The sequence below is a fragment of the Gopherus evgoodei genome, chromosome 6 (genome assembly GCF_007399415.2).
Source record: "Gopherus evgoodei ecotype Sinaloan lineage chromosome 6, rGopEvg1_v1.p, whole genome shotgun sequence".
Lineage (NCBI taxonomy): Eukaryota > Metazoa > Chordata > Testudines > Testudinidae > Gopherus > Gopherus evgoodei.
This window is the reverse complement of record NC_044327.1, coordinates 11,369,314-11,396,622: the sequence shown is the minus strand read 5'-3', so window position 1 is coordinate 11,396,622 and position 27,309 is coordinate 11,369,314. Positions and strand designations below refer to the sequence as shown.

At 39.1% G+C, this 27,309-nt stretch overlaps 1 protein-coding gene across 2 annotated transcripts in view; it reads right to left on the bottom strand.

The window, feature by feature from the left end:
- Positions 1-27,309, bottom strand: part of ZCCHC7 (zinc finger CCHC-type containing 7) — a 158,986-nt gene that overhangs the window by 47,807 nt on the left and 83,870 nt on the right. For both annotated transcript variants that reach the window (XM_030567423.1, XM_030567422.1), the window contains exons 3-4: positions 1,731-1,774; positions 81-203 (exon numbers count right to left, since the gene is read on the bottom strand). In XM_030567423.1, coding sequence (XP_030423283.1) covers positions 81-203; positions 1,731-1,774 — 167 coding nt within the window. The remainder of the gene's footprint in view (positions 1-80; positions 204-1,730; positions 1,775-27,309) is intronic.

Genomic DNA, 27,309 nt, shown 5'->3' with positions numbered 1-27,309 from the left:
TAGGCCAACCCAAAAGCGTGTTAACTAGTAACCACAGAACAACGGGCTGCCTCTACAATAAATTAAAATATTGCATTTACCTTTGGAGTAGGACAGTTTTTAGACAAATGACCCCGTTTATCACAATTTCTACAAGTAACATTTTTGTCTGTTGCATAGTATCTGCTGGTGCGTCTCAGGGGTGCATAATTACCAATCTGTGCCTAGGGAAACAAGAAAAAAAAGATGTATCTATTATTTGGGCTTTTGTGGTTTAGTGCTTTGCTGAATTGTATTTTTGTAGCTGTCAACGCTGGTACGTTCAGTTTGAAATCTAATATTATACTCATATATATGTCAACCATTTAGTGCTGAAGTGGATAGTTCTGTTCTCTTAAACTTTGCCCTACATGTGTCTAAATGACTGGCTGCTAAATCACGGGCAGACATTTTTGTCTTTTTTTCAGACTACAAGAACAATTAAAAGGTCTGTCTTCTTTCGAAAATCTCAGAGAGGCTCAACTGGCTTTCTCATTCCAGGATGAACTGTAGTTCCCCCTAGATTGCACATGTAGTTAACCTTAATTACAAATACAAGTCACCATACAACAAGGGTAGACACATTCCTTAGAAGAAATATAATGCTGTAGGGAGCTCTATTAAACCTGCATTTTGCACCATGACACATTAGAGTGAACTTGGAAAACACACAACTGTGACCTCACGTTATCTCCACAGAAACAGAGGAAGTTGATAATTCTCTCTCTTGCTGCTGAAGATTTATTTAGTACTAGTAAACATCAGGTTTTTTGTTTGTTTGTTTGTTTTTTAAACAGACAGGATGTTGGGCATAGAACTAGGACCGATGCAGCTGTCACAAGCCAAGCTGAAAGATTGAAGGCCCCTGCATATGGAATAGGGTTGCCAATTTTGGTTGGACTCATTCCTATAGGAGTTATCACATGATATAGTTTTTAATTAAAGATTAATTTTTAATTCCTGGAGACTCCAGGACAACAGTGGAGGTTTGGTAACCCTCATATGGAAGCATTATTGGACCTTACTGGAGCTGGTTGTGAGACAGAGAGAGAGGGACCCTCAAGAGGTCTGTATACTGTGCTCCTCTTAGATAGTCTAGGGCTATTAGGATTAACTTTCTTCCAGACCCTCCGGAAGGAGGGGTATGTGAGTAGGGCAAGACAAGAAGTCCCACCAAATGATAAATGCATCATAAATAAGTGCAGTTAGAGGCTGAAGAGTCTGGTTTTGCTTCAGAGAGCTGCTGATGTCTCATGGATATCTTAAAGAAAAATTAATAATTCTGCTCACACCTTTACTCTATTTTTTTATTTTGTGTTTATATAGGGATACCTGTGTGAATAAAATATTTTTTTTATTTTTTAAGAATTCATCTCTTCTTTCTGCCTATTCTACATCTGATATCTTAATGCTCTGTTTCTGACATCATAGTTGGAAGCTGTGGAAAGTGATTATGATGTTAAGAAAGAACTATTACTTCAGATGAACTCTTAAAAAGCAAATATCCTCTTTTCATGTAAACTAGTGTTACCAACATACAATGGAGAGAGAGAGAGAGAAACACAGAAATACACGATTTATAAGAATGTTTTCCAAGTATGTTGTTCCTGAGGGATCAGTGGGTCTATAATAAGGGGTTTCATTCATAAGGTTATGCCCCCTCTTTTAAAAACCACCTACAATATTTGGAATAATTTATTAGGCTATATTACCTCTAGGTCTTTATCACTGATGGACCAGTCCACTCCATCTTCTCCTGCAAAACAGATATATTGTGAAATATATTAATGCACTGAAAGTTATTTTGTAAATTCAACCACAGGTCATTTCTATGTAGTCCCTGAAAGGAGACAAGACCAGACCTGTTTTTAAAAGCACATCATTGGCAAATCTAGTTTCAGTTTCAGCAAAGGGACACTACCACTCTGTTTGGCTCCATGTTTGACCTAACTTATAATTAAAATGTTCTCTTTGTTGTGTGTGTTTTGTTAAACAAGGCATCAGATAGGAAAGAAGTCACTATGTCGTAAGTGGGACTGACACTGAAGTACTGCGCTACTGGTTACACACATTACATTTAACTGCTGTCTTTCAAGGCACACAGAACCCTTAGAAAATCCGTGGTCACCCTCATGGACCTCTAGGATCTCAGAGACACAAGGTGGGTGAGATAATATCTTTCATTGGACCAGCTTCCATTGGTGAGCGACACAGGCCACATCTACACTACAGACTTAAGTTGACATATGTTAGGTCGACATGCAGCCATTACTGCGGTGGCTGATGTCCACACTACCCTCCTTCTGCCAGTGCTGCGCATTCCCTCTCAGCCAGCAGTGTTGGCCAGCTGCCCAGGCTTCTTGCCTCCCTGTTCCCCGCCAGGGGCAGGGGAGGGATATCAGCTCAGGCTTTTTGCCTCTCTGAGCAGGGAGATGGGGGCAGTCAGGTTCTAGCTGCCTGGCTTTCTTGCCAATTTCACAGCTTCAGCATGGAGCCCTGAAATTGACAAGACAGTCAACAGCTGATATAAGTAATTCAGTGTCTACACAGACCCTGCCCCGCTCTAACTACACCACCATAAGCACCAGGCCTCTCGTGGAGGTGGAGTTATGTCACTGCAGTAGGGCACTTACATCGGCGGGACAAGGCTGTATTTCGTACAATGACATAATTAGGCCAACATAAAGCAGTTTACGTCGACCAAACTGTGTAGTGTAGACCAAGCCACAAGCTTTCAGGCAACACAGAGCTCTTCTTCGGTTCTGGGAAAGGTACTCCAAGCATCACAGCTAAATGTAAGGTGGAATGCCGATTGTTTAGCAAAAGTAAAAAGAACAGGAGTACTTGTGGCACGTTAGAGACTAACAAATTTATTTGAGCATAAGCTTTCGTGGGCTACAGCCCACTTCATCAGATGCACAGAATGGAACATATAGTAAGAAATATATATACTTACAGAGAACAAGAAAAGGTGGAAGTAGCCATAGCAACTGTAAGAGGCTACTTAATTAAGATGAGCTATTATCAACAGGAGAAAAACTTTTGTAGTGATAATCAAGATGACTCATTTTAAACAGTTGACAAGAAGGTGTGAGGATACTTAACATGGGGAAATAGATTCAATATATGTAATGACCCAGCATAAGCAGTTAACACATATTGCAAGGGACCTTTCAAGGTAGAGTGACCTGTTAACACCTCTGCAGTCATGGGACAAAAAGAGGAAGTTAGTGGGTTACAGATTTTTGTGATAAGCCATAAATCCAGTGTGTCTGTTCAATCCATGATTTTTGGTTATGAATTTAAGCTCATCTTTTGAAAGTGTTGCACAGGGTTCCTGAGTCTCCTCATGCTCATTTAGTGCACAGATGAAACAGTCTGTGCACTCAGTTCCGGTGTTCGAACCCAGACTGGCCTGCAGCAGCCCAGATTTCTAATTCCAGGTGAAGTCCAGCTCAGCCCTGCACTGGAGCATGCCCAGAGCAGACAGAATCTTTGGAGAATGAAGCTGCTAAAATCTAATAAGTTTTTACTGAGTGTGTGCGAACTGCAAATAGAGGAAGATGTTCATGGAGATAGCAAAAGGAGAAATCCCTGCCAAAACTGAATTCCTTGCTCCAAAGCTTTTCAAATCATTTTTTTAACATTGGCAAAACAATGTATTTTTCCTTAGCCTCATACTTTGAAGCTGCACAACCATTCTGGCAGGAGTATTTAAACAAACAAACAAACAAGCCTGAAGTAGACACTTGCCATGGAAAATCTCAGCTCAAATGGTTGACATTTAGCAACGTTATAATAAACTGAAAACAGGATCTTATAATGGGAAGTGTAGGACAACCTCGATAATAAGTGATGCCACCAGCCCTGCCTATGAGATGCAGGAATAAATAACTTGCATTTACTAACAGCAAAAACTCTAAATAGAGAGTCCTCTGATAATTAAAGGTGGCGAGCCCCCTCCATTTATTTTTTAAATGTCAAAAAGGTAGGTAAAGAATGGCATTTGAGTGCAAATAAATATATTTTATAATTATTTATCTAGCTCTTATATTGACCCCATCACCATGGTATCTGAGCACCTATTCTAACGCACCCCACATTATTTTAGACAATAATGTCAAGTTTTCTGGACCAGAAATTATCTCCAGATATTGGTGTATGACTCCCATCCCTTTTCTTCAATGGAAGCTGCTTGTTTGCATCCAAAGGATAATTTGGCCCTACAGTAGGCACTTATTAAAAAAAAGTCAGTCTTCAAGTTAACATGACAGGTACACTGTTGAGAATATTTTCTATTTTTAGGAGTCTGTCACAGAAATTCACTCATGAACAAAATACGGATTAGGAGACATTTTGGTCATAAAACCTCAGATCACATCTAATAAAGACAGTACTAATGAATTACAGAGAACAAAACCATTTTTTTACAAGAAAGAATTCTGAATTGAATAAAGCATGTTAGAAGAAATTCTCAAAATAAAAATCTAGAAATATTATTTAATATGCTTAGCATATCCTTAAGGTTTCAGAACACATAGTATAACATTCTGATCAGTGAAACAGAATCCCTCAATATATAGACAAAGTTTTAAACAATTAAAACTCAACCACATAAAAGGCAATGCCATACATGAATGAATGCCTCACATTTCCCAAGACCAGAGGTTTTACAAATACTATGTTTCACAAATTGGAAGCAAACATTTCTTATTATGGCTCAATCCTGCAAGGTGCTGAATACCGTGGCCTCAATCCAGGCAAGTACTCAAAACATATCCTTAATATTAGGCATATGAGCAGTCTCACTGACTAAACATAGGGACACCATGTGGGGTGAAGTCCTCAGTGACCCCATGTTTTTCACAGCTGGAGAATTTGACCTGAAATCCAAACCTTGCAGCTGAACTGTGCTCCAGAATCCAAGCTTTCATGTAAAAAATTATGAGTCCCCCCACGATGTAGATAAACATAAAACCAATACACAAGTGTGAATTGGTGTCGTTTGTTTGTAGACAGCTCAAAACAATAGTTCCAAGGGACAAGAACTTTCTTCTTCATCTTAATAGGTCACTGATTATGAAACCCAAAGGGTAACAGTCATTACTTTTAAAGCCCCAGTGCTGCAAACAGTCACAATGCACAATCCCACTGAAGTTACTGGGACAATTCACAGGAAAAGTTCAGAACAAGTGAAACTGTTTTTCTGGTTCTGGACCAACACTGTCAAGTATTTCATAGCTGATTATCTGAGCAACCTCTAACCACCTCAAGTTTCCCTACCTAACTGCCAAAACCTCTGCTTCCCCTACAACAATTTCTAAGACGCAGTACAATCTTAATACAAAAATCCATGGCACAGAGAAAAGTGAAACTGAGTTGAAAATAATTAACAGTTGAAAATAATTAACACAGAACCTAGGGTATTGACAGTGCTGTTCCAATTAAATTGCCCATTATTAAATTAAGTTGCAGTAATTTTTCCAGTGTGATACCCTGAAAAACTGCAGACTTGAGGTCCAACTTACTACAGAGAACAGGGGACCTTGGTTTTATTACCTAGAAAGGCTACATATTGAAACATGAACAGTCCTGCTTTTGTATCCACTTAGAAAAATCTTACTTTTTTTTGTACATGGATTTAAATTCAGTTTTAATTCAATTTAAACTGATGTCGCTGCGATGATTTTGGTACCCTGAAAAAAGAATTTATGACATTCTGAGGCAGTGAATATGGCCTCACTGGTTGGGATATCACCGAATATTGCATAGGTTGTCATGTATACCCCCCAAATATCTAACTTTTAAATTCCTTGCTGAAGAAATACATTTTGAAGTTTCAAAACTTTTTTGATGATTGTAGATATATCTAAACTTATTACATACAGGCTGCCTTTTTTCTGTTAGTCAGAAAGAAGTAAAAGAAAATAGGACCAAAAGAAACACGTTCTACAGTGAAATTGTGGGAAAAATCTCTGAACACCAACATCAGACAAGTTTCAATACATATGTCATAAACAGATAGTTAAGGGTTAATGTCTCTTTTACCTGTAAAGGGTTAAGAAGCTCAGTAAACCTGGCTCATACCTGACCAGAGGACCAATAGGGGGACAAGATACTTTCAAATCTTGGTGGAGGGAAGTCTTTGTTGTTCGTTCTTGAGACTAAGAGAGACCAGACGTCAATCCAGGTTCTCCAAATCTTTCTGAATCAGTCTCTCATGTTTCAAAATTGTAAGTAACAGCCAGGCAAGGCGGATTAGTTTTATTTTTGTTTTCTCAACTTGTAAATGTCCCTTTTTTGCTGAGAGGATTTTACCTCTGCTTGCTGTAACTTTGAACCTAAGGCTAGAGGGGGTTCCTCTGGGCTATATGAATTTGATTACCCTGTAAAGTATTTTCCATCCTGATTTTACAGAGATGATTTTTACCTTTCTTCTTTAATTTCTTTTTAAGAACCTGACTGATTTTTCCTTGTTTTAAGATCCAAGGGGATTGGATCTGGACTCACCAGGGACTGGTGGGGGAAAGGAGAGGGGATGGTTAATTTCTCCTTGTTTTAAGATCCAAGGGGTTTGGATCTGTGTTCACCAGGGAATTGGTGAAGTCCCTCAAGGCCACCCAGGGAGGGAAGAGTTTTGGGGGGAGAGGAAATGCTCCAGACACTGAAATTTCTGGATGGTGGCAGAGTTACCAGATCTAAGCTAGTAATTAAGCTTAGAAGTGTCCACGCAGGTCCCCACATTTGTACCCTAAAGTTCAGAGTGGGGAAGGAACCTTGACAACATAATTAAAACAAAGCCAAGTAAATGTACTTTTACTTAACTTGTATTTATTTATTTACTGCCAGACAGTGTCCATGAGTTTTGGACAAACACAGATTAGCTGTGCTCTGAGCTTCTCTGATCTCCCTTTTCTGTCTCTGCTTCTTCAAACACAAACCACTTGATTTATCATTCTCTCTCTCACTCTGATGCATGACCTCAGCACTAAACATTGCCTACTACCTGCACCAAAGCTCAACCGAACTACCAATCCCTGCTACGTTCTCAAAGCAGTATACTGAGTATTTCTCTACTCCCATTTCCTGCCCCAGACCAGCAGTCTCCCAAGGCTAGCAACCTTATTGCACTTGTGCTGAATTGTAAGAGGTATCAGGCCTGGTCTAAACTACAGGGTTACGCTGATGCAAGCTGCTTTGTGTCGACACAGCTGTGGAAGTGTCTTCATTTAAATTAGTCTCCCGCCCATGTAAGTGCCTCTCTACACTGACTTAATGCCACCACTTCCTCAAGTGGCATGATGGGCGATCACTCGTTACCGAGTATGATCATCTTCCATGGGAGTTATGGGTCCTCAGGTGGCTAATAAGGCCAATCCTTGAACTGCAAGTTCTATTACAATGAGGGCAGATGTTTTCAGGCTCAGCAGAAGGCTGTTGAACATGACTAGAAATCAGTCTCTCTTTTCTCCTGCGCCTCTTGTCCTCTTCAGCTTGTCGGCGAGCAAGTTCAAAATGTAGGGGACCATCACGTAGGACTTCACTCCATTTTAAGCGATCCCAGACAAGTGTCTCCCAAGTATCAATGTCAATATTACATTTTTTTAGGCTGCCCTTCAGCAAGTCCTTATAACGCTTCCACTGTCCACCCACGTTACAGTACCCTTCTTTCAGCTGAGAGAACAGAATCTGTTTTGGGAGGCAATGGTCTGGCATCTGGACAATGTGACCAGTCCAGCGGAATTGCTGATGGATGATCATTGCCTTGATACTGGAGATCTTTTCCTCTTCCAGAACACTGATACTGGTGCACCTGTCTTCCCATTTGATCTTCAGAATCTTACGAAGGCAGCGTTGATGGTGCCTCTCAAGGACTTTCAAGTGGTGTCTACAGGTTGTCCAAGTTTTGGACTCATACAACAGTGTTGGGAGAATAACGGCTTGATAAACAAGTTGGAAGTTTCTCAGTTGGAAACCAAGTGGCATAGAGTCACAGTCAATGTAATTAGGTCGATGCCGCATCAGTGTAGACACTGCGTTGCTTATGTTGACTGTTACTGGCTTTCAGGAGTGGCCTCACATTGACAATACAATAGATACAAGTGCTCCTGGTGAGGACACGCACAACCGACCCAAGGAGCCAAGTGTGCACACACACACAAGTGATTTTATAACTGGAGGTTGTATGATGACATAAGTTAGGTTGACATAATTTTGTAGTGTAGACCTGACCTAAGAGTCATTGCTGGCAGGATCAATGGAAGAAGAGGTGGCTGAATGCTTTGGCAGGAGAATGGGAGGTTGAGATGAGATGATTAAGAGCTGCTTGGCAGGAGGTGGGAGCAGATATGAAGTAACAGACCTAGTAGTTAACAGCTCATAATTTGACCATCCATCTGTCCATATGGTAGTGGGGCAGTGGAGCCTGTGGGTTTGACATGGGAAGGGAGAGGAAAATTAGGTGGCTGGTGTGAGGTCTTGCCAGGGACTAGAGCTGAGGTCATGCTGCAGGGTAAAAGAAAGGATGATTGAAGCAGTAAGGAATATGGATGGCGCAGACACACACAAGCGGAGGATGTGTGAAGGTGACCCATGTTCACCTGAAATTCTTGGACAAGGTATGGATATAAAATAAAGAAATACCTGCTAATTTAAAACAAAAGTTACATTTACCTGGAAGTCTTTAGGAGAATGAGACTTACCTTAAATTGGTGTTAAAAACTAATGGTCTCTTAGCTGAATTAAGTGCTGAATGAGAATGTTCAATCCTAATTTCTCATTTCCTGGTTGTTAGTAGGAAAATGCTCCAATCAAGTAAGCAGCCATAAAGTAAGACTATCCTTTTTTAACTAGACAGCTAAACTAAAAAAACCAAAAAAACAAAAAAAAACCCCAAAAAATCCCACACCCTATTTTTAAAAAAAGGTATAGTTCGGGGTAGGCAACCTATGGCACACGTGCCAAAGGTGGCATGCAAGCTGATTTTCAGTGGCACTCACACTGCCCAGGTCCTGGCCACCGGTCCTGGGAGATTTATATTTTAATTTAATTTTGAATGAAGCTTCTTAAACATTTAAAAAAACTTATTTACTTTACATACAAAAATAGTTTAGTTATATATTATAGACTTATAGAAAGAAACCTTCTAAAAACATTAAAATGTATTACTGTCACGTGAAACCTTAAATCAGAGTGAATAAATGAAGACTCGGCACACCACTTCTGAAAGGTTGCCGATCCCTGGTATAGTTCTTTCTGAAGCTTGGAGAAAAAGAGTGGAATTTTCTTTTAAAGGAAAAGACAGAAAATGTTGAGTTCAGAAGAGAATAAAAACTATTCCAAGATAATTCTCTGTATGTGGAAAAATGTGCAAAGATTTAACTCCATGTTTTTAGTACTCAATAAAACCACTCAGCTATATTTTAATTCCTGTTCTTCTAGGGGTACACAGTTTTTGGGGGGCACAACTATAAAGGACTGTAAAAACATAATGCAGCTCTTTACTAAATATCTTTTTATCTATTTGATGTAGGCATCCACAAACATTTTGGTAATTAAATTCTTTACATTGTCTATGGTTTCTTTGGTAATTATTTTATTTATACAAAAACACCACTTTTCTTTCTATTTTTTTAAACAGCTCACAGTGCCTTTGTGAAACGATATTAACATTTAAAAAAATTATTCTGATAATCTACCCTGGGGCTTTCTCCAGCTCCAGTAAGTGACTGCACCAGAATCTCATAGCCACAAATGAATGTGTTATTCAAAGGAAGCTGCTAATTTTCACATGGTATCAAGGTAAACCCCCACAACACAGACCTGCCACACTTAAATTATTTTATTTTTAATGGATTTTCTCATACTTCGATTTTTTCCCACCTTTTTCATTTGTGGTACTCACACTAAGATACTTTTTATTTTTTTTATGATTAATTCATTCACATAATTTGATGAGAAAATACATGGCTGTTTATTCTTCTGTTTAGCCTTATGAACTTTTTGTATTTGGATCGGAGGGTGGGGAAGAGAATGGCTTTGTGTGTATCCAGCTGATACCAACATCCTGTCAGTTTGGGCTGTGGTAAGAAAGGAAGGGGCCAGAGTAAATGAGAATGGGGATGATGTTAAATGTATAGTGCTTGGATGGAAATAAGAGTTCTGTGAAAGGAACATCTTCTATAGAAAATTACATGTTGGTTACCCTGGAATAACACAGTATTATGGGATGGCCTGTAGAAGCACTACAAGTAAGGTTGCAACCATATTTCTGTTTAAAGCCAAATTTTCAAACTGCATTACAATTTACATGCCTAATCTGAGCCACGGACAGAGTTTAGGGTTGTTTGGCCAAGGGTATCTGAGATATAGTCGTCCCCCTCCCCCTCACTCCCCAATTGGTTTAAAAAGTGTAATAAAAAACTTCCTTATTTCTTCTTCCAGAGAGAGAGAACGAGAACTGTGGACAATATTAATTTATATCACTGGATTGCTCCTTTTGAGGGAGAGAGATAGCTCACTGGTTTGAGCATTGGCCTGCTAAATCCAGGATTATGAGTTCAATCCTTGAGGGGGCCATTTAGGGATCTGGGGCAAAAATCCATCTGGGGATTGGACCTGCTTTGAACAGGGGATTGGTCTAGATGACCTCCTAAGGTCCCTTCCAACCCTGATATTCTATGATTCTAATACCCAAGTATAGTAAATCAACTCCACAGCCCAATAGTTCAGAAATTGCTGGACTTTCTTCTGGGTTTTACGGATTAGTGTGCTGCTGCAAGCAACACAAACAATGTCAGCCCCATGCAGACTCCTAGAGAGAGAGAGACAAACTCTCCCAGAAAATGCTCTATAGTCTACGGGGAACATGCTCTGGGCTAAAAGCCAGACGACCATGAGTTCAAGTCTCTTCTTCCAGAGAAAGGAAGGAGATAGCAAAAAAAATTTTGAAAGAGAACTGTTGAGAAAATCTCTGCCTTGAGCGTGAAAGAATAATATTGAGGAGCAATATCACTACAGTTCATGAAATGCACTTATATAGGGTGCTACTCCAGGAGGAGGGGGAGGCAGTGGACCTTCTTGCTTGCCTTTGAGATTTGGCAAAGGTGGAAAAATCCAACATTTCCAAGCTTGGCAGGGCAGTGGATTCCCTTAAGAGAGAAAATAAATTTAGACTGAGCTACAACTTAACTGATTCTTTATCTATGATCCTAAAACTTGGGTTATTCTGCTACAACCAGTGATCTAGGGATCTGAAGATGTCACCTTTGCAGTCAAGCAAAGAGCTTGGCCTGACTTTCAATCTCTGGGAGAAATGAGACCTTTTACACCACTAGGAACATTGCACTTCAGTTCTCTCAGCAGGGAATCTGGAGAATTTTATCCTGTTCTCTGGAGTGGTTAACCCCAGTCTAAGACCAATTGCATCTCCAATGTCTCCAAAAGACATTATGCATACTAAGTTTCTTTGGTAACAGTATGCAGTGAGCTTAATGTTTGATGGCACTTGTGCATTCAACTTCACAATGAAACAAACATACCTGCTAAAATAGGCAAGAGACTTTTCTTATGGTGGGAAGATGGATCCAAGCATCCCTGGTTTCCAAATCACATTAAAATCTTAATTCCATAATTGTATTTAATTATAATACACCTCTACCCCGACATAATGCTGTCCTCAGGAGCCAAAAAATCTTACCGTGTTATAGGTGAAACCGCATTATATCAAACTTGCTTTGATCTGCTGGAGTGCACAGCCCTGCCCCCCAGAGCACTGCTTTACCGTGTTATATCCGAATTCGTGTTATATCGGGGTAGAGGTGTATAATCACAATTATATTAGACTGAAAGCTCTCTGGGGCGGGGGCCATCTGTGATTCATATGCCTGGCGCAATGGGATCCTGGCCTCTGAGTGTTACTTCATTACAAATAATCAATAACAACTTTAAATGGGTAAAGATAAATCCCTTCTCCATAAAAGACTAATTTATTGCCAGCAGGTTTTAAACGCACTGAAACTTCTAAGGTTTCTAAATCAGTAAATATTTTTGTTTTACCTCATTGAGACTCCAATATATCAATATAATATTCTGTGATGGAGTTTTCTGATTTTTTTTATAGCTCTCATTTTAGAAATGGAACAGAAATTTGGCAAGTTCTCTATGTTTAATATGGTACAGTTTTCCAAGCTATCATGGAAAATTCACTTCTTGTTCTGACTGGTGGTAACAGATATACAAAGTTTGTCTTTTTTTTACAGGAAAATAAATGTTTGAATTTTGATGTTGAGGGCATATTCTGTTTATTAAAATCACTAACCAATTTACTGGTCAGAGGGTGCAGGGACATTACTATTACCACCACCACCACCCTCAACAGAACTCCAACAATGTGCTTGGCAATGTGCAGGGGAAAAAATATGAATTTCCCCAATGACCTAAATACAACATAGACAATACAATCCACACATAATACTGTGTGCACATACAGATTAGAAGCACACAGAACATAGATGAGGCATAGATGAAAGAACAAAGCTTCATAATGCTTTTTATACTCTCATCCTCCTGACTCGAGTCTTTTAAATTAACTTTTTCAATGCACAGTTATCATGCAAAGGCCATGTGGAAAGACCAGGTTTAAAATGAGGTTAACTAATCAATCATATTTATTATAGCAGTGCTGAGAGGCCAAGAGAAAACTGGGCTCCACAGTGCTAGGCACTGTACACACACAGCAAGAAAGAGTCCCTGCCCCCGCAAACTTACAATCTATAGGGGTCCTACTCTGAAAAATAATGGAACAAAAATGGCCAAAGTATTTACTTTTAGTTATTTATACTGGGAAAGCCCATGCAAATTTTATTTTCAGTTTAAAAACTGTGCACAGCAAACTCGGGCAACTCAGATTGTAGAAACTGACTCAATTCTGCTTCTTCTTCTTCTCTCTATATATATTCCTGCCACTCTTTAAGGCAAAAAGCCACCGTTTCCAAACACTTCTGATTCTGCAGAAGTACAAGAAATGATATTCCAACAAGATATTTTCCCTTGAATAGGCTGTATTCTAAATACCCATATAGTAACAGGCTGAAATCTGTACTGACAATGGCTACTCTACAGGCATCAATATATGGTCTGTGCCAATAACCTGCTGCTCATTCCACTTAAGGTTTCCATTCAAAGAACACCTAAATCGAATTGAACTCAGGTGGTACACAACATTCTAAAATGTAATGGGATGAAGATAGGCACCTCCATGCATAAACAACAGTTGGCAGCATTTATGACATATTTTCAAAGGACTGACAGCAGACCTAGATCCTAACATTCCGATTTCCCCAACTCCAGCAGTGACTGATGAGTACAAAACTTGTATGGAGGGTACCGGCATCTGAACTCTCACAATCCTAGGCAGTAGATCAAGGCTAAATGATGCAGAGAAGCAATAGCAGATGAAGTTCTGGATATACCACTCAGTTATTTTGAAGTAGAACTATTTCTGGAGAAGAACTGGAATCAGCTGCTGTAAAGGCTGTTCTCTGAGACTTCCTTAGACACTTCAAGGGATTTTTCAGCATTTGTTTTGATGATAAAGAGATGACTTACTGAAACAGATACCTTCTGTTGGAACATATTATCCCTAAAAAGTAGAGAACTTTGAAAGAGATCTGTAGATTCCCACTGAAAAATCAGTTCATACTGTAGTTGGTAGAAGTCCAACATGAAAAATTTCCTTATGGAAAGGACAGAACCTCCCTCCTCTCACAATAGCAAAACACATCACCTCTCTCCTCTCTGACATTTCTCATCAGCCCTCTGTGTTGTTTTGGTCACTCTCATGATAATAATGACAATTTATCTTTAGCAGCCATTATCTTGGTGCACTATGGTACTCTTTAAAGCCACTTACTGGCCCAAATCTACCAGTGAACATTCACGGAAAGCCAACCTACACTGAAATGTATCAAAACACATGATTTTGTTTCAAGCATAAAAAAATTGGTATAGAGAAAGTTTAAACCCCCCCCCACCAAAAACCTGAATATAATAATTTCAAGACCTGTTAAAACAACTTTAAGCAAACTTTACCAACCTATTACCTATGGGAGTAAACTTTAACTGTCATCACAAGAGAAGAAAAGTCTGACAGTTGGGGGTATGACATGGTATTTATAATCCCTAGGCAACATATTCTCTTGGGGCCCACCACAGGGCTAAAACTGGGATTTTCAAGAAGGTTCACAAGTTTTGAAGTACACATGAACTAAGAGTTTTTAATCTAAGTGGAGATGCTTGCTTTTCATATTTAAAGCAGCCTTTTAAATACATAAATTTACCAAGTACTGGTACATAACTTTTTTTTCTAACAGTTTTTAAAAGTTCAGGACTGCTTCATATTTCTGCTCTGTGCAGTGTGACTGGTCTGCAGTTTTTTGGCTTTAAAACATATATTTCCCCCTCATTTTACTGCCTCTTTCTTTTCTGTTTTTTGTGTGTAAGATGCTCTAAGAACTGTAATGTGAATAAAAATATGTAGCGCAAAAAGCAGTAAACAGTGAATATATAATATTTCACAATCTTGAAGAGTATGTATCATGCAAAACTGTATATTGATACACATGTACACATTAAAATATATACACACACACAGTGTGTGGGTTTGTATATTATATAAATGTGTAATTTTCCATCTGTTTTGTGTATTCTGTGATAGATACCCTCTCCCCTAAGTCTTGGCCACTGCTGTTAATGTTAATTCACAAAACTCAATGGCTCATGGTTTTCAAAGCTTAGTCCAACATTTGCAGAACAAAGTAGGTTTTTCTCTTTTTTTGGTGGGTACAAGTATGGGGACCACAGGAACAGTTAAATTCATGGCATGGTTGGTCTACCACACAGTCGGGGGAATTCTTTAAATAGGGCCTGTCACTCTCTTTGCCCATCAATGGGATTTCCTTCTCAAACTGCTGATTCGTTCAGGTACACAACAGAGGAAATTTCAGTTAACCTTTGTTTCACCCCGGGGAAAAATCTGTCTGAAAAGTATAAAATGAATAGATTAAAAAAAATAAGTAGCTCAGCTGCAGGCCTATTCTTTCTATTGTTCACAGCAGTCAAAGTTAAACAGAGAAAAGGAGACAAACCTGAGCATTTTATTCCCACTGGAGAATAAATGTATAATACATAATTTAGAAATCCAATTGTCTATACTTTGATTTTTGATTTAGCCAAGCAAGACAAAAACAGAACTAGCCCTCACATCAAACATTCACCTTTTGGCCATGTCTTGTATGATTGTGGAAAGAGAATTACTAGTTTCTTTGAACAGGAAGGCATTTAATTAAGTTGTCCTAAGTATATTTTAAGATGCCAATAATTCCTGGTGGAGAAATAAATATGAAATGTTATATTTGAAGGATGCATGAACAGATAAGACAGACAAGCAAAATATATTTGGAAACTAAATATTGAGGTTTTTTTGTTGTTTTTTTTTAAGTGGAATGATGATGACAATGACAAAGTGGTCTAACATTAAGGTCTCTTCTTTGGAATGTGTGTGAGAGAAGTTGGCTTAGAGAGAAATTATTTCAGAAGAGGAAGACAGTCCTTTTAATTTCAATTCTTATGTGCCTGGGGCCTCTGACCGCAGTGTAGATTCTCCTTGGACTTGTACTAAATGTTCAGGAATGCTTGCTGTAGAGATCAGGAACACATATTTTATTTGGTTGACTATAAACAAAACCTGTGTACTCAGGGGCAAGGTCTCTGGTCTCTCCTATACTTTACCATGGCAGACTGGAAAATTTGCATCAACACAGCTTAAATAAAAATGAGGTTTGAATTAATTATGAAAATGAATAAGATGATCAGAACAGCAGATCCTAAACTACTTACTTGGAAATCCAGTGCCATGTTATCACTACATGTTACGTGTTTGATGACATGCCCTATTTTCTGTATTGACACATGTAACCACCACAGAAGTCGTCATGGGGAAAGCAGGAGGTTTTGGCAGCTGTGCAAGAGGCAGTTGAGCTTCTGGCAACTGGGATGGTGTGGGAGACAGTCTGAGTGTAGGATAAGCACATTAGCTAGAAGTTTATGTTAAAATAATCATCAATTAAACAGTTAATGTTGACAATGAAATGGTCATCTTAGGTTACAGAGACAAAATCCGTTGATACAAATGGGGCACTTCATATCTTTCAGAGCTATTGTTTCAGTCTGCAGATGCAGGAACACACCACTGCATTAGTTTATAGCCTTTATGGTTTAAGATTAGCATGACAGCCAGCATCTTTAGAAACAAATTATTAAATAAATGCAAGACAGATTCTGAAGTACAATTTTGTGGCAATATGTGGGTTATGGTTGAATTCCACAACAAATGCTGATACCCCAGACTCCATGGATTACATAGTCCCAAGGTATAGAAAAGATTAGATTTTATTAGAATTGATTACTAGGTTTTTTTTGTGGGGGGCGGGGGGAAGAGAAAAATCACTTATTTTGCTTCCCAGCCAAAAGGCCATATTTTTCACTTATTTCTGCATAAGATTCTGTATCACTTTTAAATGAAAAAAATTGATTAAATACTGTAGTGAATTTTTTCAATGAAAAAGTACTAATTGGAAAATTAGTCACTGCTAAACATACTTTCTAAATGGCAACTGTAACATGCCTATTAGGTATCCAACCAACATTCATTATTGTAGTGCTTAAGTGTTTTACAGGAAGACACAAGGTAGAACATGGGACCAGCAAGGCCACAATAACACATTTTATAGGAAGACACTTTGTTGTGGATAGGTGTTCTCCCTGCATCATGTGTAGCATTTTTGTTTCTTTGTTTATGACTCCTGTGGAAAAAATAAGACAGATAGTCCTTGCACTTTCTCCTGAGGGAGGCAAGATTTGAGATCATTCTAATTTCCTGAGGAACACAATTCTGTAGCTGCCAATGTGTTATTAAAGAGGTCTGTCGGCAGCTCTCATAAGATTTACTCTTGTTTGAGATGGCTCAATTATTCCTGAGGTGAATAGTTGACACGGAAGGTCTTGATCATAGAATCATAGAATATCAAGATTGGAAGGGACCTCAGGAGGTCATCAAGTCAAACCCCTGCTCAAAGCAGACCAATCCATAACTAAATCATCTGAGCCAGGGCTTTGTCAAGCCTCTAAGGAAGGAGATTCCACCACGTCCCTAGGTAACCCATTCCAGTGCTTCACCACTCTCCCAGTGAAAAAGTTTTTCCTAATATCCAACCTAAACCTCCACCACTGCAACTTGAGACCATTATTCCTTGTTCTGTCATCTGGTACCACAGAGAACAGTCTAGATCCATCCTCTTTGGAACCTCCTTTCAGGTCGTTAAAAGCAGCTATCAAATCCCCCCATATTCTTCTCTTCTGCATGCTAAATATTCCCAGTTCCCTCAGCCTCTCCTCATAAGTCATGTGCTCCATCTCCCTAATCATTTTTGTTGCCCTCCACTGGACTCTTTCCAATTTTTCCACATCCTTCTTGTAGTGTGGGGCTCAAAACTGGACACAGTACTCCAGATGAGGCCTCAACAATGCCGAATAGAGGGGAACAATCACGTCCCTCAATCTGCTGGCAATGCTCCTACTTATACAGCCCAAAATGCTGTTAGCCTTCCTGGCAACAAGGTCATGCTGTTGACTCATATTCAGCTTCTCATCCACTGTAATCCCCAGGTCCTTTTCTGCAGAACTGCTGCCTAGCCATTTGGTCCCTAGTCTGTAGCAGTGCATGATGAGAGAGGTCATGCCTCAAGAAGCCCAAAACTAACTCAGAGAGAACCTTAAGGATTAGACCCAAGACTTTGAATTGGATCTCGTATTCATTGTGGAGCCTGCACAATGACCACAGCATTGGGTTGATAAGCTGCAGCTGCCATATTCTCAGTCAGTAGAGTCTTGCCCTCTCTCAACCCCGCTAGGTTTTCATATTCATTCTAAGGTACAAAGCTGAGCACTAATCAAAGCCTGGAGGTCACGACAGCATGAATCACTATGGTGAGGTCTGTAACTGTCAGTACCCAGCACAGTCTCCTGGTCAGATTGAAATGGGACAAGTTATTCCTAGTAGCCACCAATATAAATATGAGCAAGCAGTGCAGAACACTAAGGTCATGCACCATTTTGAAGATCTCTGGGCAGTCTCCTCTGTTGGAAAGTGATGAAATTATGCCAATTTTAGTTCTTCAAAGCTTCTCCCTTATAGCAGCACCACCGTTACTTTCCCAGCCAAATGCTTTTAATCTATATGCTGATTTTACTGTTGGTGCTGGGATAGCTAAAGACTTCATTTTATTTGCACTTGGCATGAAGGAGATGTAACAACTTCCATTGCTGTATACTAAAGACATTTGGGTCCATGTTCATATTAACTGAGGTATATTGAACTCAAAATTGTATAATTAAATACTGTTGGATATGGAATTTTTTCTGTATAGTCAATGATAAATATTTAATCATTTAATTGATTGAGGATTTATACTGTTTCACAACAATCACAATTGAATTATCAATATAATGAATGACCAGAAGATGGAAATTGAGTATTCGATAACAATCTATCTTCCCCATAACAATGCAAAGGACTGGAGACTGGTGAGTGGTGATGGTTCAGTTCTTCACTGAACATAACTGTAGAAAATCTAGCACCTCAGCTAGGGAGTGTATTCTTGCAACAAAAACCCTCTTTCTGCAACAAGGAGAGAATCAATCCCAGTTTCATTAATATAATATACTGCTAATGAATTATCCTCTCACAATTCCAGACAAGAAATCTTGGAATCTTGTTCTGTCAAACCTCCGTGTTAGAGACACAAGGTGAGTGAGGCAATATCTTTTATTAGACTATTATATTATCTCAGCCATCTTGTCTCTCTAACATCCAGGGACCAACATGGCTACCACAATACTGTTAACAAATCTCTGTATAACATTCACCATGACAAAGTCACTGTGCCCAACAAAGCTCCGGAATAACGTATCTGGCAGTGGCAGTTTGCTTGAGAGAGATAAAAATTAAAATTTCAATGTGTATTAATGTAGTTAGGTCTTTAAAATAATTATTTTTTAATATGGACCAATGCTCTGAAGTCATGGCTTGCAATATTACATAGGAATCAAGGCTTTGAATTTACCCTGCTTTGTTCTTCGGAGCCTATTTATCTGGTGTAACAAGACAGCTGTATTGTAACTACAACATAACTGCAACATTCTGGAAACAAGTATTTCCTGCTTATAAGGAAATATTTAAAATTTCCATCTTCTAAAGAAAGCAACAAAAATGTCCTTGTCTCAGACAAACTGTTAAGTTTTCTCTTTTTACAGTATGGTTGAAAAGAAGTCCCTTGATTACATTCATGTTTGGATTTCCTCAAATGCATTTATTTCAATTGAATTGGTCCATCCAGGGATATGCACAGGAATAAAAATTTGGTTGCTTTTTTTTTTTTTTGGGAGGGCACTTTCTGTGCCCCTGCATGACCAGAAGAGCTGGTTCCCCCCTTCCCAGGCACATACCGTCAGAGGGGCTGGTAGAGCTCTCATCTTCTGCCCTGGCCTGGAGAGCTCACTCGCCCTCTTCCCCAGCCCCCGTGGCTGGAGTTGTCTCTCCCCCGGCAACAGGAGGAGCTGTATCGCCCCCCATGGCCCCAGAGCTGGAGGAGCTCGCTCTCCCTGCCCCAGCCTAGAGGAGTTCTGTGTCCTCACTGATTGGGGTGGCTCGTGCCCCTACTTACCCCCTCTTGTGCATGCCCCTGGGTCCATCAATGCTTCAACTGAGTTTCCTGCCTAAAACAACTGTTTAGAGGCCAATGGTATCTCAGACCTATAGCACAGCTCCTTTGCAAAGTATGAAAACAGACAGTTTGAGCATAAACCACCTTATTCTTCAAGAACAAAATATAAGGAGACTCAGCCATCGTAGACTGGCTCTCACTAGTTGACATTATTGACACTAAAAATGCACTTTAGTGATTGCTGGTATGAGCAGCACTCTGCTAAAGGCTCTAATTTTTCATCTCTGGAAGTATTTGAATAAGGTGCCAACAAATGATGTCTCACACACAGGTGGAACGACATGCAGCAACACTTATAAATATAAAGTAGGATGTGTGAACTCTGGGAAACATTGTATTGAACTTTTAATGCAGAAATGGGTATCAGAGACCAACAGGACTCAAGGAGAGTCTAGAACTCATAAGTGATAATGAGCAGACCAAATTTAAAAGAAACATGGAAAACAATGGAGCAGATCTCTTGCTAGAAAATCACAATGAAAATATCTTCGCAGTTTAAGACATATGGTCTTCCTCATTAAAATGATTGGTTGTATCTCTTGAAAATGGTCTATCAGAATTCAGCAGCATAACTCGGAAATTTCAGAACTAGCTGAAGAACGTGGCCAGCGCCTTAAAACAGGAGATTCAGAGGAGCTGGAGGTTCTGATGCCAGGGCTATGACTAAGAATAGAACTGATTATCCTAACCTAGAGTTATCACCTGTGTCATGCCATAAGCAGTGCTCTTTTTGATCTGCCTAAAGAGCCTGGATCACAGAGGTAGAGTAGGAAAGGCATACAGGACACTCTTGAGGAAGAATTACAATAGGGAGCCAGGACCTTTGCAACTTCAAGGAAAACCATGAAGTGCCTTTAATTCTATTCCTGAAGGACGGAGATCTTTTGAGGAAACTTCCAGCTGATGAAGATTGGAATTACCACAACATCCTTGACAGATCAAGTATTTGGAACACTACATTTCCACCTCCGATTGTCTACTTACATATTTGTCCTTGCTGGGAAAATAAAGGGTCAGACAAGTTATCTGATCCAGGATATACCATTCCTAAAGCTAGGTACCCTTTTGACCTACTAGTCAAAAGCTAACTCCTCTCTTTGTCCATTATGAAATACATAGCAGTGGTGCTATTAGTGAAGATTTGTTTAAACATGTAATGTGTGGGAAGTAAACACAAAATTACACTAATCATACTCAGCTCTAAGTCTGGTCTCTGGATTTCTAAGATCTTAAATTGTGTCACAATCTAAGCAAGTTCTTTAGGCCACTGATCAAAGCATCCATCAGAATTACTGCTGATTGCTGCGAAAGACTGAAAGGTGCTCCCTTGCAGACATCCTCATGCACTGCCTGCCTGAAGAGAGTGTTGGATCTCCTGAGTCAGTGTCACCAGCAATTTTAAGTTGCCTTGTCCTGGGTGATACACGGTCTTTAACGAACTCTGCAGACATCTCATATTGAGTCTAGCTAACAGTATTAAATATGTTCAGAGGCCATGAGACTCAGAAGTCTCAAGAACCACCACATATTGTTTCGAGGTTGAAATGTTGTAAATAAAGTGGCCAGATTTTCACAAGGGTGCAACAGCCAGCAGCTTCCCTGGAGAACTATGCTCCAAAATGAGGGTTGAGTTATTTACAAAATTCTGGCCACTGATTTAGATGCCTAATTGGGAGCTGATGGGGGCTAAGGACTTTTGAAAACCTGGCCCCTTGAGGTTCATGTTCACACTTAGGGAAGAAAATAGATTTCTTTGTAGAGACTGTATCCTTGAAAATTAGTTAGCTATGGAGGAATACATATGAATACTTCATTGCTGTAAAAGAGTAAGCCACAACTGTCAGCCATTTAGTAAAGACTCTAGCAGCTATAAAAAGTCCCCAAAGTAGTATTCGGTATTGATAAAGATAACTGTCCTAACAATGAACCTTAGATATTTTCAATGATTTGGTCTAATAAAAATACAGAGTGGCATTCCTAATGTCAGGGGCCACAAACCAAGCTTGAGAACTTAGGGAAGTTAATAGCACACAGAATTTTACCCATCTGTGGTCCTTGTTCAATATTCTAAGGTTCGGTATGGGACAAACTCATCCAGGAATGAGAAAATAAAGAGACTAGAACCTCTCCTTTTTAATATCACTCTCCTTTTTGCACCTGGGTACAATAAAAATGTGGTGTTATGAAGAAATACACAGCTTTCATGAGAGGCTCCCCATAAGGGGCCAGGGAATGGGGGTATCCTTTCTGAATAATTTCTAATACCCATTTGTCTGTAGTAGTTCCACTCATACTGCAGAAAACAGACATGATCCCCAAAAGGAGGATGGGAAACGTTGACAGGAGTCCGTAAGTAGCAGAGAAGGGTTCCCAAGGAAGCTTTTAAACCTGCTATTCATCTACAGATTTTTCAGATGGTGCAACAGAAAAAAAGTTGAGGGCTTTGATTTCTGCTCTTCTCCTCTATACCTAGGAGAGAGTGATTGTTAGTAATGATCAGTGACTTGCTGAGGAAGAGACTGCTTCTTGAAGCAGAATGTTGTCAACTTTCTCTAAGGAAGGCCTGCAAGAGATCCAAAAACCTGAGGGATTGCCATGTGTTCCAGGTTCTTCAGAGAGTTATCAGACCTCATATTGAAGAGAATAGGGCCTTTCAGCAGCAGATCTTCCATTCTTGACCAGATCACAAAAAACAGGCCAGTATTCTTCGACTCTGTTGCCTCTGAATAAACTGCTGTGTCAAACGTGCCTTATGCAACCCTCCAGACACATTTACTTATCCTTTGGTCTTCTGCCATGGTGGTCCTGGCTTCTGTTTTCTTCTTGTGCAGATGTTATAGCAGTGGGAGAAGCTATCCCACGAACAAAAATCATATCACCAGGAACCACTGGTAAATTGCAAATCTCCCTTGCAGTGATGTAAACAAGTATAGCTTTCTTCCAAATAAATCCTGCCAAAGGAATAAACAGAGATGCTCTTTGGCATGGTACTAAAATCCCCTTAGATTCACTAACAAAGTGAGCTTTGCAAGCAAGAGAGGCTATTAACGCAGTGACATATGACTGTTCTGCACACATTTTCAAATTACTATAGAAAGACATGGAAGAAAGATAGATGAGAAATCATATTATGTAAGGCCCCAACCCTGCAACGTGAGCTGCACACAGGAAAACCCTTCCACCCCTTTGCAGCGTCAGTTACTTCAATGGCAATCTGCATGGGCACAGTGGTGGGCCCATATGGATCCATTTGCAAGATTGGCTTTGTGCTATTATAAGTTTTCATAACAACCACTTTGCAGCTACCGGCTACAAATAAGGAAGGCAGCTGTGCATTTGTCACATCTTAAACAGTAAGGTGGATTATCTAGAAGTTTTTGTTTCAGACTGGCCCAACTTAATGAAAATATGTGAAGAGTACAGACAGAATATTGGCCCTGTTTGCCAGAAGGTCCCAAATATTGGTGAAAGAAGTTTGCTGGGGAGTTGCTCCAAACACTGAAGCCAATAGCAATGGTACTTGATTCTGTACAGAGGAATTCATGCTCCGTTGCTGAAGCTCTTGATGTGTGGAAGAAATCAGGGGGGAAAAAACCTTTCACTGAATTGCAATTAGAGAATGTCAAAATGTGTGTGTTCTGAATGCATTATAATCAAGCTTCTATAATCAATAAGTATTAAAATCAAACCATTCCATTTTCTATGGTCTATGATTGATCTCTGTGTGTTCCTGTTTCCACTCACACACAACAGAGGAATCAGCACTTGCTTGTGATTATGCAGAAGAGGTTTATGTTGGATGTTGGTTACTGACACCAGTAACTAAAGTGTAAACCAAATCTCCTCTAGTTCAAAAGTCATGTTCACAGTGAAATACTGAAAAACGTAAAAGCTATTCATTCCTGGAAATCTCAGTCTGGTAGAAAACAAGAATGTGATCAGGAAAGCAGTCTCAACTGTTAAGTGCTCCATTGTCTTCTGATGATGTTGTATGATAGTTGGGTCTGGTGCACTCTAAGATTAGAAAACACATGGAAACAATCAGGGTTTCAAAGTTCACTTTCCTTCTCAAGCATTTTAATTCTGAAAGGTTTTAAGCAGGCTCAGTGAATTTAAATAATAGAATTCTGCAGTAATTGACTTGTGATTTGAATCATGGATTGTAATTTTGTTTAAAGAATGTTTTAGGAAAGATTCTGATGTGTTAACACAACTGTGAGTTTGCATGCATAAAAAAAGTTTTAATAAAATTGACATTTCTTTAATAAGTGTTCTAACTCCAAACAACATTTTCACTGTTAACACCGAAGTGAGTTTGCTTTGTATTAGCAAGGATTTTTATTCGACTTTAGAAAAAGGTTTTTGAATTAAAATTCAACTTTAATTTTCAACATTTTGTTCTTTGACTAAACTTAATTATAAATTTTAATCTAAAATTGCAATAGTATACATTTTCAAATGAGTTTGCAGCTTAGTAATACCGATTTAAAATGTATGATTTTTAAAAAATCGGGTGATCTTAAAGAACTATCTAAATGATTCCACCCAGCTAAATAGTGAACAAACTCATCAGCTTGAACTGCATAAACCAAGTGAAAGACCCAAACCCTGGCACTGTGCTCTTACTCTACTTTGCTAAATAAAAAAACAACACAAAAGCAAAGACCAAAAACACCCGCATATGGGACAACCTCTCCACAACCGAAGACTCTAAACCAAATCTGTGGGCAATAATCATTCCTGCCACTTTTGACTCAGGTTTATTCCATCATATGTATGGAAGTTCTAAGTTTACACTGCTGTGTGTGAAACAGATTCTGCTCCTGGCTAGCAACAGCCACAAAGAGCAGCTTGTTCCACCACTGAAGAAGAGGATAAATGCCTCATTCACAGACTGCAACCTACCAACTTTCCCGAATTATATGATAGTTCATTTGCCTCTCCCCAAAAACAAATATTTGATGCAGATAATCTCGCCAACTGCCACCCTCTTATGCTAGGCAAAATTCAGAGGGAATGGACAAAAGACACCAATAAAATGTGATGTCCGACATCCTGAACCTCTCACAGTAATGCTTCAAATCAGTACATGGCATCAACACAACTCTGATGACAACAATGGATGAGTTATCCAGTGATTTCTTGGGATAAGTTTATACAGCAAACACACACCTGCACCTGACTTGGGCTTGTGGGGCTGTGAAATTAAGGGGTAAACGTTCAGGCTCAGACTGGAGACTGGGCACTGGGACCCTGCCCCCTGGTGGGGACCCAGAGCTTGGATCCCAGCATGAGCCTAAACATCAATACCACAATTTTACAGCCCTGCAGCCCGAGCCCTGTGAGTCTGAGTCAGCTGACGCAGGCCACCTACTGTTGTTTAATTGTTGTATAGACATACCCTTTGGAGGCCCAAGGGTTGGGCACAGGAGTAAGACAGACATCACAAGCTGGCGCAGGGAGATCCAGGTGAATTGGGATGGCTACTCTTCTTTCAGACATTATAGCTCTAAAATAACAAATAAGCAGTAGAGGAGGAAAATAGATCAGACTCTGGGTGGTCCTACATCTATATCATCCTCCTCAACTGACCGATGGAATCCTCTCAGCTGGGAAATAAAGAGGTGGAAGGCCCTGGTCTTTTCAATATCTGTAAAGGAGACTAACAGAACTGAGCAAGCTCAAACTGACTGAGCCAGGCAATGGATACAGAATCTAACTGTAACTAGTAACTGTTTCACACATACACAACTCCAATGGCCTGTGTCTTTCAGAGAGCACATGACCTTGAATGAGTCTGGATCTATACTGAGAATTCAAAAAGTTTCCTTTAAGTACCATTACTAAGGTTTACAATATTTGAATTCTCATATACTGAGTTTTTAAAACAAAGGCCTAATAAAAGGTAGCAGACTAGTAAAATGTTGGCATTCATATAGAAAAAAATGTGTCATGTCTTAAATTTACTGACAACTTTAGATAATCTTGCTTTATATTCTTGCTAGGTTGGCTACAAATAAATTTCTAGAAGATTGAATTCGCTTTTACTTTTGTTACATACAATTACATGCCACTGATTCAGAAGCCAGACTAAGATTTGATTCTATGGTGGAACATATATTTGTGAATTCAGTTTTCTTGTCTACTATATAATTTTTCAAATCACATATTCCGTTTAAAGAAAATGTATGGAACGTAAATTTGATATGCATTCTTTTATTCCTAGAGCTCACTTACTTTTCCCATGTGTTCAATCTAGTCCATATTTTGTACAGAGTAAAGAAGAATAGAAATTAGATCAACAGAGAGAAAAAAAGAAGAAGAAAGTATAAAATGTGGCAGCATCAACATTCCTATTTCTTACAGAAGAGAGAAAGTAGTATGTGAGAAGGGGGGGTTCATAAATGCTGTGATAAAATTAAATCTGCTTCTCAGTAGGAATCTTTATACAATTCTAGAAATCTAGAAGGAACAGCATGACAATAGTACAAACTACTAGGCATAAATGCTTTCAGGTAAATATGCTAGATCATAACAAAATTCATGTAAGTTGGTTGCCATCAATATTAAAAACCTGGATATTATTTATCTAGGAAGAGAATGCCCGATTATCCAAGAAAATAACCATTAAGTGGCCACCCTAAAGAAATATGTCTAAAGTTGTTCTAGAAACATTAGCTTGTTTTTCATCATGGTCCCTGACAACCTGTTCTATCAGAATTTCACACTTGCCACTAACTTTAGTGATTTTCTACAAGATTTATTACAATTATATTAAAGGTTTATTATACTCTGATTCTAGAATCTGCTCATCTTCAGAAAATACTACACTTTCCTCTTTGACAAAGCCTTACCACTACAGAAAGAATGACATTCCACAACACCAACACAATCCTTCTACCTACTTCTTTCCCTTCTAAAAACATACTAAAATATAACCCTATCAAAGAACTTTTATACCCCTAGAACAGGTGAGAGCCAGTGGTTGCATAAAGATCACTATGAAGTTCCCTACTGCTGTCGATTTTAAATGGAATACACTGAGATACTATGGTGGTGGGTGGCAGTATAAAACTTTTCGCTGGATAAAGAAAAATACTGATTGCATATTCACATATTTCAATAAAACAGCTTCATGATCAAATAAATATTTAGTAGATTTTTTTAAATGAAACTCCTGCAGATGTCTAGCTCCGTATGATGCTAACTCCTTACTCAAATCCCTAGACATTTATTGTATAAAATACACACATGAAATTAAAACTTAATCTAACATTCATTTTGAACCACAAGAGAAATTACATCAAGATTTGCTGTATTTGTGTTTGTTACACACCTGCTATTACATTTTAGAAGACTACCCCATAAATTCTTTTATGAACACAGAGTAAAATGACAATGGCTTAATCTGAAAACATCCAAGTGTGAAAAAAGAAAAAATGAAGGCCAG